Source organism: Microtus pennsylvanicus, chromosome 12, assembly GCF_037038515.1.
Source record: "Microtus pennsylvanicus isolate mMicPen1 chromosome 12, mMicPen1.hap1, whole genome shotgun sequence".
NCBI classification, from domain to species: domain Eukaryota; kingdom Metazoa; phylum Chordata; class Mammalia; order Rodentia; family Cricetidae; genus Microtus; species Microtus pennsylvanicus.
This window is the reverse complement of record NC_134590.1, coordinates 91,726,765-91,741,944: the sequence shown is the minus strand read 5'-3', so window position 1 is coordinate 91,741,944 and position 15,180 is coordinate 91,726,765. Positions and strand designations below refer to the sequence as shown.

The 15,180-nt window shown below is 53.6% G+C and overlaps 1 protein-coding gene across 2 annotated transcripts in view; it reads right to left on the bottom strand.

Moving 5' to 3' along the window:
- The window catches only part of Rfx2 (regulatory factor X2), a 65,879-nt gene that overhangs the window by 6,018 nt on the left and 44,681 nt on the right, over positions 1 to 15,180 (bottom strand). The window contains exons 6-15 of one of the 2 annotated variants that reach the window (XM_075942584.1): positions 14,394 to 14,468; positions 10,451 to 10,632; positions 9,471 to 9,590; positions 8,718 to 8,833; positions 8,293 to 8,411; positions 7,959 to 8,071; positions 7,335 to 7,489; positions 6,209 to 6,306; positions 4,716 to 4,865; positions 3,861 to 4,069 (exon numbers count right to left, since the gene is read on the bottom strand). In XM_075942584.1, coding sequence (XP_075798699.1) covers positions 3,861 to 4,069; positions 4,716 to 4,865; positions 6,209 to 6,306; positions 7,335 to 7,489; positions 7,959 to 8,071; positions 8,293 to 8,411; positions 8,718 to 8,833; positions 9,471 to 9,590; positions 10,451 to 10,632; positions 14,394 to 14,468 — 1,337 coding nt within the window. The remainder of the gene's footprint in view (positions 1 to 3,860; positions 4,070 to 4,715; positions 4,866 to 6,208; positions 6,307 to 7,334; positions 7,490 to 7,958; positions 8,072 to 8,292; positions 8,412 to 8,717; positions 8,834 to 9,470; positions 9,591 to 10,450; positions 10,633 to 14,393; positions 14,469 to 15,180) is intronic. The other variant, XM_075942585.1, reaches the window with a different exon arrangement.

Sequence of the window (15,180 nt, the reverse complement as noted above, 5' to 3'; positions counted from 1 at the left end):
GAGCAGTCAGTGCTCTTAACCACTGAGCCATCTCTCCAGCCCCGAGACAGGGTTTCTCTGTGGCTTTGGAGCTTGTCCTGGAACTAGCTCTGTAGACCAGGCTGGTCTCAAACTCACAGAGATCCGCCTGCCTCTGCCTCCCGAGTGGTGGGATTAAAGGCGTGCACCACCACACCCGGCAGGATATTGTATTTTATCAAATGCTTTTTCGGCATCTAATGAGATCATCATGTGGTTTTTATTTTTCAGCTCATTTCTGTGGTGGATTATGTTGACAGATTTTCGTATGTTGAACTATCCCTGCTTCTGTGGGATGAAGTCGACTTGATCATGGTGGGTGATGGTTCTGATGTGTTCTTGGATTTGATTTACCAGTATTTTATTTAGTATTTTTACATCAATGTTTTGAGTGAGATTGGTCTGTGATTCTCTTTCTTAGTATTGTCTTTCTGTGGTTTGGGTATCAGGGTAATTGTGGCCTTATAAAAAGAGTTTGGCAATGTTCCCTCTGTTTCTATTGTATGGAATAATTTGAGGAGTATTGGTATTAGTTCTTCTTTGAAAGTCTTTTAGAATTCTGACCTGCAACCATCTGGTCGTGGGCTTTTTTTGTTGGGAGACTTTTGATGACTGTTTCTATTTCTTCAGCACTTATAGGTTTGTTTAATTTGCTTATCTGGTCTTGACTTAATTTTGGTGATATTTATCCAGAAAGTTTTCCATTTCCTTTAAGTTTTCCAATTTTGTGGAGTACAGGTTTTCAAAATATGACCTGCATATCCCCTGTATTTCCTCCGTGTCTGTTATTATGTCCCCCTTTTCATTTCTGATTTTGTTAATTTGGATATTCTCTCTCTGCCTTTTGGTTAGTTTGGATAAAGGTTTGTCTATTTTGTTGATTTTCTGGAAGAACCCACTCTTTGTCTCATTGATTCTTTGTATCATTTTCTTTGTTTCTGTTTTGTTGATTTTAGCTCTCAAGTTGGTTATTTACTGACATCTAGTTAGTTCTCTTAGGTGAGTTTGCTTCTTTTTGTTCTAAAGTTTTCAAAAGTTCTATTAATTCACTTAGTGTGGAATTTTTCCAGCTGCTTTATGTAGGAATTTAGTGCTATGAACTTGCTTCTTAACATTGATTTCATTGTGTCCCATATATTTGGGTATGTTGTGTGGTCATTTTCACTGAATTTCAAGAAGTCTTTAATTTCCCCCTTTATTTCTCTCTTGATCCAGGTGAGCATTGTTTAATTTCCATGTGTTTGTTGGTTTTCTGGAATTAGTATTGCTGTTGACTTCTAGTTTTAAATCATGGTGATCTGATAAGGTACATTGAGTTATTCCAATTTTTTTGTATTTGTTGAGGTTTGTTTTGTTACCGAGTATGTGGTCAATTTTTGCGAAGGTTCCATGAGGTGCTGAGAAGAAGGTCTATTCTTTTCTGTTTGGATGGAATACTCTATAGATGTCTGTTAAGTCCATTGGAGTCATAACATCTGTTAGTCCTCTTATTTCTCTGTTCATTTTTTGTCTGCTTGACCTGTCCAGTGGTGAGAGGGGAGTGTTGAAGTCTCCCACTATTAGTGTGTGGGGTTTAATGTATGATTTAAGCTTTAGAAGTGTTTCTTTGACATATGAGGGTGCCCTTGTATTTGGGGCATAGATGTTCAGTATTGAAATTTCCTCTTGATGGATTTTTCCTGTGACTAATATGAAGTGTCCTTCTTTGTCTCTTTTGACTGATTTTAGCTTGAAGTCTATTTTGTTAGATATTAGGATAGCTAAACCTGCTCGTTTCTTAGGTTCATTTGATTGGCATATTTTTTCCCCAGCCTTTTACTCTGAGACGATGTCTGTCTTTGAGGTTGAGATGCATTTCTTGTATGCAGAAGAGGGATGGATTCTGTTTTCGTATCCAATCTGTTAGCCTGTGCTTTTTTATGGGTGAGTTGAGTCCATTTACATTAAGGGATGTTAATGACCAGTGGTTGCTATGTCCTGTTAACTTAGTTTTCATCGTTGGTGATGTTAATGTGTGCATTTTTTTCTTCTTCAGGATTTGCTGTAATGAGATCACCAATTGTGTTTTTGTTGGTGTAGCCATCTTCCTTGGGGTGGAGTTTTCCTTCTAGTATTTTGTGTAGGGCTGGGCTTGTGGCTAGGTATTGGTGAAATCTAGATTTGTCATGGACTATCTTGTTTTGTACTCCTGTGGTGATTGACAGACACCTCCTTTTTTTTTTTTTAATCACGTTGCCTGCCTGCAAGCTCACCCTGAGGATGCAGCGCCCCAGGAGGCCACTGCCTGGAACTGCAGTTACAGCTGGGAGCCCCATGTGCGTGCTGGGACTCCAGAGCAGCTGCTGCTGGGCATCTCTCCAGCTCTGTCTGCCTCGTTTGAGATGGGTTTGTCTGCACCTGGGCTTGGTGACTTGGTGGTCAGGGAGCCCTGGGGTACCTTCCATCCCACCTCAGCACGGACATTACAGGCGTGGGCTGTTGTGCGGGCTGCTCGCTTGGGGTCACGCTTGCTCAGAGGCCCCTCCCTCGCCTACTGTTTTTCTCTTCTTTCACATCCCCGCCTCTTTCTTTCTTTTTTAGGGAAAGGGCAGTGTCTTATTCTGTGGCCCAGGCTCATGTTGAACTTAGATCCCCCTGCCTCAGCCTTGCAAACAGCACCTTGGCCAGTTCATGTTTTACTCCATGAACCCTTCCCTATTGACTTTCCCAGTTTCCCGTGGCGCATGTGGTTGAGGGGCCCTGCAGCCGTGACTGAGGGAGCAGTCTGGTGCTGCATCTCACCCGCCCTAGGAAAAGCTCACACAGAAACAGCCGTTTCCCCTGAGCTGCAATTCTAACCCCAGCCTGAGTTTCTGCCCCGCCCTGCTGACTCATTTCATGTCAATCTGACACAAGCTGGAGTCATCAGAGAGGAAGGAGCCTCAGCTGAGGAAATGCCTCCATGGGATCCAGCTGTAGGGCATTTTCTCATTTAGTGATTGATGGGGGAGGGTCCAGCCCATGGTGGGTGGTGCCATCCCTGGGCTGGTGGTCCTAGGTTCTATAAGAAAGCAGGCTTGGCCTGGAGATGGCTCAGTGGTTAAGAGCACCGGCTGCTCTTCCAGAGGTCCTGAGTTCAGTTCCCAGCAACCACATGGTGGCTCACAACCATTTATAATGAGATCTGGTGCCCTCTTCTGGTGTGCAGGCAGACATGCAGAGCACTCATACATAAAATATAAATAAATGAACTTTAAAAAAAAAAAGAAAACAAGAAAAGAAAGCAGGCTGAGCAAGCCAGTAAGCAGCACCCTCCATGGTCTCTGTACCAGCTCCTTCAGGTTCCTGCTCTGTGTGACTTCTTGTCCTGACTTCCCTCAGTGATGGACCTGGACGTCTAAGACACAGAAACCCTGTCCCCGCAGTTGCTGTGGTCACGGCATGTTGTCGCAGCACTAGTCCCTGACCAGGATGCCGCCATCCCTGGGGTTTTCTGATCTGCTGGCCCACAGTCTCATCTCTTGTGTTTCCACAGGGTTTTAATGTATTTGAGGCTAATTGTCACAGATGTGCACCTGGTGTGCCAGACCTGGCAGGGTGACTGAGGGGACAGCGGAACTCAGGTGCCCCGCCCTCCCTGGCTTTCTCTCTCCCTGCATCTTAGAGTCTTCAAGGCCCTAAAGCCAGCTCACCATCCAGAAGTTTCAGGTGTTGTTTTGTATGGTCCCATAGGAGACAGTGTTGTCTGAGGCTATGCTGGGTTCCAGTCCTCCCTCAGCTCACACGGCCCTCATCTGCTACAGGCTCAGGGGCCCAGAAGGTGTGTGGACTTCAGGGGTGGCACCTCCCACTACCCAGCTCACCTGTAGAAGGACCACTTGAGCAGGAACTGGCGGGCGGCCTTGGGGAAACTGGGACTGCCTGCATGCTGCTTCAGCACCTGGGTGACCACGTTGTCCAGCCAGCTGGCCCACTGGTCCAGCGAGCTCTGCTGCTGCAGGGTCACCTTGAAGTCATGCTCCAGACGCTGCACCAGGCTCTCCTCACACTGGCACACCCACGAGGCCTGCTCCTGGAAAGGGGTAGTGTGTGAGGCTCTGGGGGATTCTCTGCTGTGTTTACTTGAGGCTGGGTCTCACGTAGCCCAGGCTGGCCTTACATTGTGGGTGTAGCCGAGGGTGACCCTGAACTCCTGACCTGATGGGTTGATGGAGCCCTGCGTGCTAGGCGGGACTCTGCCCACTGAGCCTCACTCCAGCTTTCCTTACTTATCAACAGAGTCTCAAGAGGAAGCCCAGAGGTTGGCCTAAGACTTCCAACCTTCTGTCTCAGTCTCCTGAGTGCTGTGACGACAGGAGTGTGTCACTGAGCCTCACAGGGGTCCTTCCTCAAGGGCACAGATGTGTGTGCTGACAGACTGGCGTCAGCCTTGCCACGGTGTGCACATTTCTGGCAAGACAGAGTCAGGCACATAGGGGCCAGCGACTGGGAGTGTTTGGAATGTGAGCAGACAGGAGTGCTGCTGGCTAAGCCGGCTACAAAGCGGATCTGCAACACAGCAAGGCGGGCAGGTGGGGCACAAGCCAGCCTCAGGCTTCCCACTGCCGATGTACAGGCCAGGGAGGGATGGCCGCCCACTGCGGCGCAGCTGTGGGTTTGTGGGCCAGCCTGCGCGGTGAGCACCCAGTGGAGCACAGCAGACAGCACTGCCAAGTCACCTGAACGTTGGCAAAGTCCACGCGGTTGAGGTCGCTCAGCATCTGGTTGATCTGCGACGTGTTCTGCAGCACAGCACGCGCCGCCTGAGCCAGGTGGTTGAGGGACGTGTAGCGCCGCAGGGTCTGTGCAAAGGCGCTCACGACGCCCACCTGTGAGGGACGCGGTAACACAGTCAGCAGAGGCCCTGCATGAGGGATGTGGGAGCAGGCAGCAAATGCTGGCACACCTGTGCTCACCTCATCACCCTGCTCCCGGCAGGCCTGTGGGACTCGGGATGTCAGAGGGAGGAAGGGGCGGGGCAGAGGAACCTGTAGGTAAGGGGGCCTGTGACACCACCTGTGTGGGCTGTCTTACATGTTGGCCTAACAGAGACACACTTCATTCTGCCCTTGAGGAATTGCAAAACTGAGACGAAAAAAACCTATCCTACTGTGAGCAGAGCAGCTCCACCGTGGCAGACTGTCTCCAGGCACTGCTCAGTGCATGACCCACTGTGCCTCCAGCCACACTCCATGATAAGCCCTTCCTCCACAGCACTGCTACGGCAGGCAAGGGACCCATACATAAGGACTGGGGGCGGGAGGCATGCATGAAGGTCTCAACTGCCGCCAGCTGGCTCATCATGGGGAACCTCTAAGGGCTTTCCTTCCTGGTGGTGTGGTTGTCCCTGCTTCTAGAAGCCTCAGTAGATGGTAAAGATGCAGATCCTGGTGCAGTGGGATGTCCTAGCACTCAGGGCACTGAGGCAGGAGGATCATGAGTCGGAAAAACTTTTGGACTAAGGAGAGGTGGGGGCCTAGAACCCTCAGGCCCACCATGCGTGTGTGTGTGTGTGTGTGTGTGTGTGTGGTGGTCAGAGGCTGGGGGTCTTCTCTCTCCACCCTAGTTTTTCTTATGTGTGTCCGGGTGCACACATGTAATGGTATGCATGTAGAGGTCAGAGGGTGAGGAGCTGGTTCTCTTCTTCTACCATGTGGGTCCCAGGAATTGCATGCAGGTCATCAGACTTGGTGGCAAGTGCTTTTACCCACTGAGTCATCTCATTGTATTTTCTGAGCCAATCTCCCTGAAGCTGGCCCGGCGAGCCCCCGGGAACCGTCTCTGCCTCCCAGCTCTTGTGGTGCCGGGGCTCAAACTCAGGTCCTCACATTTGTGTGGCAAACACGTTATTTCCTGAGCTGCCTCCTCAGCCCCGGGCCCCCGCGGCCCTGTCCACACGTCCTGGACTGCCAGGGCCTCACTTGCACTTCACGCCGAGGCCCAGGTTTATAGTGAAGACTCTGATTTAGGGCTGGGAGGAGATGGAAGTCGGAGCTGTCCACTCTGCAGTGACCCAGGAGCGTCACCTCTGTTGCCTCCATGGCCTTCTCCCCGCCAGCTCCTCTACCCTCACAACATCCCCAGACACACAGGGGAGGTGACCTGAGGGGCACAGGGGTATTCCTGTCACCATAAAGGCCGAGGGGCCCCACGGACACATTTGTGCTGGTACCTTAGTCTGGATGACCTGCTGAGGGAAGCCGCTCATGGCACTGATGAGCCAGCCCTCTAAGCTCTTGGCGAAGTTCCTGATGGCCTGGGTCAGAGAACCTGGAGGTGGAATCAGAGGCTCAGGGTAGGTGGGGGAGAGCACACACGGCGGTCACGGTTACGGAGCTCCTGGCATGGAGACCAGGGACACTCGCCCAGCACCCAGCACTGCCTGAGTTGCCCTACAATCAAGATGCACACGTTCCCAGTATCACGGCCTCAGGGTCAGACACGCATGCACACACACACACACACACATGCACGCACACTCACTCATAGGTACATTGCATATAGACATACACATGCACACACGAATATACAAAGTGTATTCTGTCAATATCCAAATTTATTTTATCCTGACCTGCTGTAAGAAGAAAACTGGACTTCCTGTTTTTGTTTTTGGGAGAGGGTCTCTCTACTGGCTATCCTGGAACTCACTCTGTAACCCAGGCTGTCTCGAATGCAGAGATCCTCCTGCCTCTGCCTCCTAAGTGCTGGGATAACAGGTGTGTGCCACCATGCCTGGATTATCAGGTAATTTATATTTTCAATTTTGTTTTTCTTTTGATTTTAATTTATTTTCAGACTGATTTTAGTGGGTTTTTTAAATTTTAATTTATTTTATTTAAATAATTTAATTTATTTAAAGAAAATATGTGTTCAACTTACTGAGAGGCAGAATGGCACCCTGGCCAAGCCCCACATACACACAGAGCTTGCCTGCAGAGAAGGTGTTCAAAGCTGAAGCTGGGCTCCTTGCCCACTCTGGGGTTGTGGCACTGAGCCCGGAAGGGCCTGTGCAGGTCCTGGCTGTCTCTAGCAAACATCCCTTGTGCCCATGATGGCCTGGCAATGCCCTTAAAAATGAGATGGCCACAATGGCTTTCCTAATAGGTGACTCTTGGCTGCCCTTACCTGCCCTTCAGGGAACCTTCTGGAAAGCCCAGGCACCTGCCCTGGCCAGCTCTTGGCACCCTGCTGCCTGGCAGAGTCCCTGGGGGTCAGGAATGGGGAGGAGTCGGCAGGTGAGGGAACCACAGGGCTGAGTGGTGGCTCTGGGGATAGGGCCTGAGGACGGGGTGGCTTACTGGGGACAGGCCGCAGCACGTCTGGGATAAGGGTCTCCACCAGCGCCTGGTACAGGATGTGGTCGCAGCTGCGCATCCACTGCAGGATTGGCTCGCACCTACACAGACAGATGAGCTTGTCCTTTGGGAGGAGGGTGACTTCTGGCTCCTCGTCGCTGTGGGAGGGGGAGAGGACACGGTGAGCACAAAGTGACAGGGCAGGGACCAGGATCGGGGCCTCTGGTTCCCCATGAAGCAGCACTGCTCCCTCTCTGCCTGTGGCTCGGGTAACACAGTCACTGCAGTTGCTACACCAGCTCACAACATGGTAGCCCAAGGCCATTATCCTGACTCTCAGGAACCCGAGGCAGGAGGATGAAAAAGCCATCCCCAATCTGGGCTATGGCAAGAGAGCTGGGGGCATGACTCGGGGTAAGATGCCCTGCCCAGCCTGTGCCAAGGCCCTGGCTCCCCAGTCCAGCAGCAGAACAGGGTGCTGGAGAAGGAAGGCGCTGGCAGGACGTGGGAGAAGGGGTGTCTAGGCGATGTCGCAGGCAGCTTAGACATAGGGAAGGGATCAGGAGATTGACTTGGGGTTAAACTGGGGAGCATACAGCCTGCCCTGTCCTGAGTTTGGGGTGTCACCTGGAAGGCAGCGAGGCACGGCCATCGTTGGAGGTGGCCTTGCAGTTCCAAAAGGATAACCACAGCTTCTCAATGTACTGAAACTGGAGGTTCATGACGACGTCTAAGGTGGCCTAGGAGCAGAACGGCCTGTCAGGGGATAGGCCCAGTCACATGCCTGGTGCACTGGGAAGCAGTGGGACTTTCTGAGGTCCCCAAAGGGGCTAGTGAAAGAGAGTGGGCAGAGGCGGTGCCCAGGAGAGGGCCCTGTTGGAGGGGGTTACGGGACCCAGATCTGGCAGTGGAGCCTGGGAGCTGCAGGTGGGGGGGTGGGTCTGGCCAAGTAGGGCGTCACCTCACAGTGCCTGCGATACACCAGCTGCAGGGCCTTCACATCATGAGGGGTGATACTCTCCTGCAGCAGCGCACTGCTCAGGTCAGGGGCTGGGAACTCTGGGAAGACGTGGGACACATCTGGAAGAGACAACACATGCATGTCATGTCACACATACAGGCTCCAGGGGACGACACAGGCTGGGCTTGGATCCTGGCTAGAGCACTTGCTGCGATGCATGGGGCCCTGGGTCCCACCCGCAATACCACAGACCCGTCACCCCAGCACTCGGGAGGACTGGGGGTTCACAGTCAGCATGGGGTACAGAAGGGTCAATAATAATTAGCTGTTGTTTGGGCACACAGCCATCATTCCGGAATCCCAGTGATAGCAGGAAGACGGTTCATCTAGAAGTTCCTACATGGCGGAACAGGTCCCATGCTCACCTATGTACTGCTGGTGATGCTGGCCCTGAGTGGCCATGGCCTGCTCGGGTGTGCCATGCAGGCTGCCATGAGCGCCGCTGTCCCCAAGGCTGTCTGACTTCTGGGTTGGTCGGTACCTGGTCAGGGGACATATGTGCCACCTTGAGGCCTAGGCAGCACTATGTGGGATGGAGGTGCTGAGGCCTCCTGGGGGAGGGAAAATGTACTCGGAGGTGCACATGAGCTATCTGGAAGGTCCCTTGACAAGGGTGAAGGCTTGCTTCTGTCTTGCTGGTTCTGGAAGGAACCAATGAGGGGCTGGGGGCGTAGTCAGGGTGGAGCCCCGCCTAGAATCCCCAGGGAGGGGTTGGGGTGTGGTCACAGGTGTAGCCCTTGTCTTGAATCATCCTGTGAGGAGCTGGGGAGCTCTGCCCCCTCTTAGAATATTTGAGGTCCTCAACACCTCAATAAAACAAGACAATTAGGGTCTGTGGTTTCAACTATGTGGTCTTCTAGAAAATATCAGAAATATAGACACCCAAAAAGAAAATAAATGAAAATTTAGTGTTGGCAAGGTCTGAGTGGGAGGTGGCACAGGCGGAGGACAGGATCCCTGCATCTGACAGCACACGCCACTGTGTATTTGCCCAAACACACAAGAGACAGAGCAGGAGACTTGGAGAATGGCCTGTCTTGCCTGCCATGTTTGGGAGACACTGTGGTGGCACCCTAGGTCTGGGCTGCGGGTCCGGCAGCATGGCCGGCGTCACCTACCTGGGCTTCTGGTGTGTGGGCTGCTGCCTCATGGCCATGTACTGTGTGTCATCCTGCAGTCGGTTCAGAGGGGAGTCCGGCTTCAGGCGGATCCCATAGTAATGGTACTTCGAGTTGCCCCTGGAAACAAATCAGCAAAAGGTAGGCACTGTGTGGGGACATTCTCCTTAGGTTTGGCGCTTATGGGGACATTCTACATGCAGCAGCCACTGATGGGGAGGCAGCTGACATTGTAGGAAAGGCCAGCTGTGTCTAGCCCAGATCTGCCGACTATGTTTATGGCTGACGATTCTTCCCCAATCTCCCCAGTCTCCCGAATCTTCCCCAAACCCCTGTCTCCCAGCTGGCCTGAATGCACTGTAGCCCAGGAACCTGCCCACAGGTCCTGAGTGCTGGGAGGCAGCTGTGCAGCACCACACTAGGCAGGAGGAGGTGACCCTGCCACGCTCGGGCAACACACGGGCAGATGAGCCCCAGCCTTGAAGCTGGCCTTCATGGCAGAGATGGCTGTCCTTTGCCACTGTCCCCCAGTGCCTCCCTCCTTCATCTGTTCCCAAGGAGAACCCACTTTTGCTAGTGCATAGTGACCCCGTGACTGGACAGCATGCAGGCTGGCTACCGCAGCACTCAGGAGGGCAAGGCAGAATGACTGCCGGTTTCAAAAAGAGCTGTGAAGCTGGGTGGTGGTGGTGCACACCTTTAATCCCAGTACTCAGGAGGCAGGAATGGGTGGATCTCTGGGAGTTCAAGGCCAGCCTGGGCTACTTAGTGAGGTCATGTCTCAAAAACAAAACAAAACATCAAAAAAAAAACACAATACAAACAAACAAGCAAAAAACACAACAACAAAATTTACAAAATGAGAGTGAAACCCTCTTCTCCTAGCGTACCCCACCCCCACTCTGGGCGACTGCAAGTCAAGAAGCTTCCGCTGGAACTGGGCCTGTGGGCTCTGGGGAGCCCTGGTCGCTGTCACCCACCTGGTCCCCAGGCGCCGCGTGCGCAGGCCCATGAATACAGAACGGATAAGCTTGCCGAAGGACGCGGCATTGACAGGCTCCAGCTTGTGCTCCTGGCAGTGGCGCAGGTAGTGGTTGTACAGGGAGCTGCGGGGCAGGCTCACGCCCTCCGCTGTCTCGTAATTATCCAGAAGCCACTGGAGCTGGAGGACAGATGGGCATCAAAGGCCTGGAGTCCCAGGACAGCGGCTCACTTCCCTGTGCTGGCAAGGGTAGTGACAGAGCCACCTGTGTGGTACTCATGTCTGTCCCCTGAACACACATGTCAATCACTTCTGTCCATTCATCTGCCCACCCACCCACCATCCATCCATCCACCCACCCACCCACCCATCCATCAATACATGCATCTGTGCACCCACCCATCAATGCATGCATCCACACATCCATCCACTCATTGATTCTATGCATGTACACTTTGGCCTCTGTGTTCTCTGTCATATTTTATGAGCCCCCATATGATGGAGACAGATCGGCTATGTCTCCAAGCCGAAACAGACACAGCACCACATACCCAGGAACACCAAAGTCTCGAGGACCCACAGTACAGTGACAGATTCGATGCAGAAACAGGACAGTGGACATGGAGTCTTGCGCTCCAGGCCACAGGAGTCACTGATAGCCTGCTGCCCCAAACCCCAAAGTCAGAGGGCTCTGGGTAAAACCCACACCTAGGGGTGGCTCGGAGGGTCAGTGAAAGGCACAGGCTGAGGCTGTGCACAGAGGCAGCAGCTTCGGGAGGCGCCAGACTCTACCACCTGCTCCCTGTGGGTGCTGCACCCTCCTGTCTTGATTCTGTCTCAGGAGTCAGTCATGTGACCTGACCCAGTGGCTATCCTGTGACTATGTGTGTGCAAGCTACGATGCTGGCAAGGAGGCCCAGTCCTTCTCCACGTGAGGTCACTGTGGCTTGTGAATGGTCCCTCCCAGCCTGGTGGCCCCTGTGCCCGTGCGTACGCATCCCCTTGGACCCAGACTGGGCAGCATCTCCAAGGGGAATCACTGTCAGGGAACAGGCTGGCAGGTGCATCGCTACATGGCTGGGTCCCCACTGCAGAGGGGAGCAGGTTGTGATCCTCTCTAAACAGGGGGTGTACTCTGGGGTCAGGCAAGTGTCCCTGGGACAACCACTGCACACCCATGTGGCCTCCCCCTGGCCTCCTTCCTCCCGTGTCCCTCCTCCCTCACCCTGGGAACATGCTCATCGTAGATCAGAAACCCAAGTCAAAGGGCTGCCCTGGGGACACAGCAGAGGTTCCAAACAAAAATGCTGGTGCCATGCTTGCAGGGCAGCTGGCAGAGTGGATGGAAGGCTGGAGCCATCTGTGTCTGGAGAGCTCAGAAGGCCCAGGCATGTTTCTCTGGCACTACAGAACCAAGAGTTGGCTCTCTGGAGATGGCAGGCCACAGTCTGGGAGAGAGGTGGAGGCCTGGCTCTACCTCTGGGTATACCAGGCGGGCTTAAGGGGCTGAGTAGGAGCTGGCCTCCAAGGCTGCTCACTCATCAGAGGCATGCAGATCTCCAAGCACTGAGCTAGGGCTCCCGGCCATACTGCCACCCTGCTCGCCCAGGCCAGCAGCTACACCCAGCCCTCCTGTCACAAGTCTTCCATGGCTGGTACTGATCAGGGTGCCAGGCTCTCAGCTGTGCTGCGCCTCAGGAGTAGAGGTCCTGGGGACAGAGTGCTAGGGCTCTCACTCCATCCTGACGCCTAACAGTTGGCTTCACTGCCCATCTCTGACCGGCTGGGGACAGTGTCCTTTTCTCCTCCCCATCCTGATGCAGAACCCAGTACTTCAGGGCCATCCATGGGCCTCCCACATGCTAGAACACTGAGGACCGCCAGGCCAGCGCTAGCCCAGTGCTAGCTATGCAGTCATTTCACTCTTCTGGGAGCATGATCCGGCCCGAGCACAGCCCGATGCCACAGGGCCCATAGCTGCACAAGGATCCAGCGAGAACTTGGCTCTCACACATCAGGGCCCTTGACTTCCTCACAGCTCCGTGAGTTGTTCATGCAGGTGCCCAGCACCTTGGCACGAAGGACACGTAAGGACCAAAGTCCAAGGTAAGGGGTCGTAGAAAGGAGGGGACACTTGTCCATAGAAGCCTGCAGGGAATCTCTGGGGTGGAGGCTGCAGGTGTCCCCGCAAACGTTTTGAATGTCCTACAGACACAACACCTTAAGGGCTCTGTCCCCCCAGATGGCTTTCCCGGAGTGCCTCCTCTGGTTGTTGGTGGTCACAGTCATTTGCCTTCAGCCTAAGCCTGTGGCCAATCCCAGGTTTCCCCTCAAGGTGTAACCTGGGTGGTGTGTGGCCCTTCCCTGGAACATGCCAAAGGCTCCTAGGACGCTGTCCCCAGGAGGACACCATCTAGCAGTGGAGGGGCTGTTCATCCTGGAGGGGTCGAGCCAACCCCACAGGAAGGAAATGTCCTTGTCATTGCCTCCTGAGACAGAACCACACTGCCTGGGACAGCACCAACCTTATAAACCCTCAAGACTTCTAGACCTTTCTCTAGATCAGCATCTGCCCCTCTTCCCAGAGAGTCACAGCCTCCTACACCAGTTCACTGGGAACCTGGGCCATCAAGAATGTATGGGGGGGGGGAGGTTTCACAGGATCAAGCTGGACAAAAAGCAGATGTTAGAAGCCTCGGGGAAATGGTGGCACACTCCTGTCATCCCAGCCCTCAGGAGTCTGGGACAGGAAGCTTGCAAGTACAAAGCCAGCCTCAGACACATAGTGAAACCCAGGCCAGCCTGGGCCACAGGAAAGTCTGTCTCAATAAACAAAAAATCAAATACCTAACAGTCAGGCCCGTGGTCCCAGCAGCTACACCCGGCCCTGGGTAGGAGTATGTGGAGTTTGGGCTACATAGCAGGGTCCTGCTTCTGAGTAAATAAATACCAAAGCACGAGAGGCCCACCCATTGGACAGGAGGCATTTGGGGTGTTAGAGAGCTGAACATTCCCTCTCAGCCCCCCAAACACCGAGCCCTATGGTGTTCTAGTCCCATCCAGCCATGCTGAGTCTGAACCAGGGCGCTCAGCTCCCTGAGAGGCCTCCATCACAGAGCAAAGCCAAAAATGTCTGCCGCCTGTCTTACATTTCCAAACTACACAGCTGAGGGCCTTCATGGCCACCCAGTCCCAAACCACCTTTCCCCTTTAGAAAGTTGTATTTTTGCTTCATTATTTAATTTTTATCATCACTGTTTTTAGATGTATCTTATTTCATGTATACAGGTGTTTGCTTGCATGTAAGTCTGTGTACCACGTGCATGCACTGCCCTCAAAGGCCAGAAGAGGGCATGAGATGCCCTGGAAATGGAGTCAGTTGGCTAGCCTCAGACCTGCTGTGCTGTGGAGGGTGACCTTGACCCCTGACCCCAGACCTGCTGTGCTGTGGAGGGTAACCTTGACCCCTGACCCCAGACCTGCTGTGCTGTGGAGGGTGACCTTGACCCCTGACCCCAGACCTGCTGTGCTGTGGAGGGTGCTGGTGACAGTGTGAGGTATGAGCTGCCAAGACCTGCTTTGTGATAGTAGCAAGAATGGATCCCCAGGTCTTACACTTGGTCCATCTTTTCCATTTTAAGACAGGATATTGTTATGCAGCACAGTTTAGCAGAAGACCTGCCAGCCTTTTGTCTGGGTTGGCAGGGACAAGCCTGGGACATGGGGGTCATCCTCAAGTCTAAAACCCATGCAGCAGTGTGAGGGCGGGCATGGGGTCTTCCTCACCAGCTAAGGCTTCTGGGATCTTTGGCTAGTGTTTTTCTCTCTCCCGTTAGTCTCTGCAAGGCTAACCACCTTAGCCTTCTGTCACAGCCCTAGCTTTTCTAACATCTGTGAGCACTCCAGACAGAGCAGGGTGTCCGGGGCCCCAGCGCACTTACGTGGCTGTTGAGTAGGCCGCCTTTGTGGGGGGCGAGGCCTTCGCTTTTTTGGAGAGTCTCAATCGCCATTTCAAGCTACGCAGATGTGTACAGAGACAGGACAAAACCAAAGAGGTGGTGGGGTGGGGTGGGTGGGGTGGTTGGGTGGGTGGGGTGGGTGGGGAGAGAAGGAGATCAGATGGTTAGCGGCAGGCAGCCACACCAGCCCCAGCCTGTATTAGCAGCTAAACAACAGCAGCAGCGAGCGGCAGGCGTTAGCACGAGTGAAGCTGTGGCAGGCGCAAGGCCCTGCACCATGCTCCTGAGCCCAGAGCCCAAGACAGCAGCAGATGGGACGGCCACTGGTGGCTGACATCACATCCCAGCACAGGACACAAGGCACCAGGAGCCCAGCTTGAGCATCTCTCTGCAGGCCGAGGAAGCAGGGTCCTCCTCAGTGGGTCTCCTCACTCACTCGTGTTGCTCTTTATGTATGTGGGTGTTTGGCTTGCGTGTCTGTCTGTCAGTGCAGTAAGTGCATGTGCCTGGTGCCTGCAGAGGTCAGAGAGGGTGTCAGATGCCCTGCAACTGGAGTTTCAGATGGCTGTGAGCCACTGCAGGCCTGGTCCTCTGTGAGGGCCACTGAGTCCCTTCTCCCCCTTATCTTTTGACACAGGGTCTCTCTCCTGACCTGGGGCTCGCTGACTCGCTAGCAAGCTCCTGGGACCCTCCTCAGCATTGGGGCCACAGGCAGACCCCACCATGCCCAGTTTCTTAGGTGGGGGCTGAAGGGGCCAGAAACGTCACC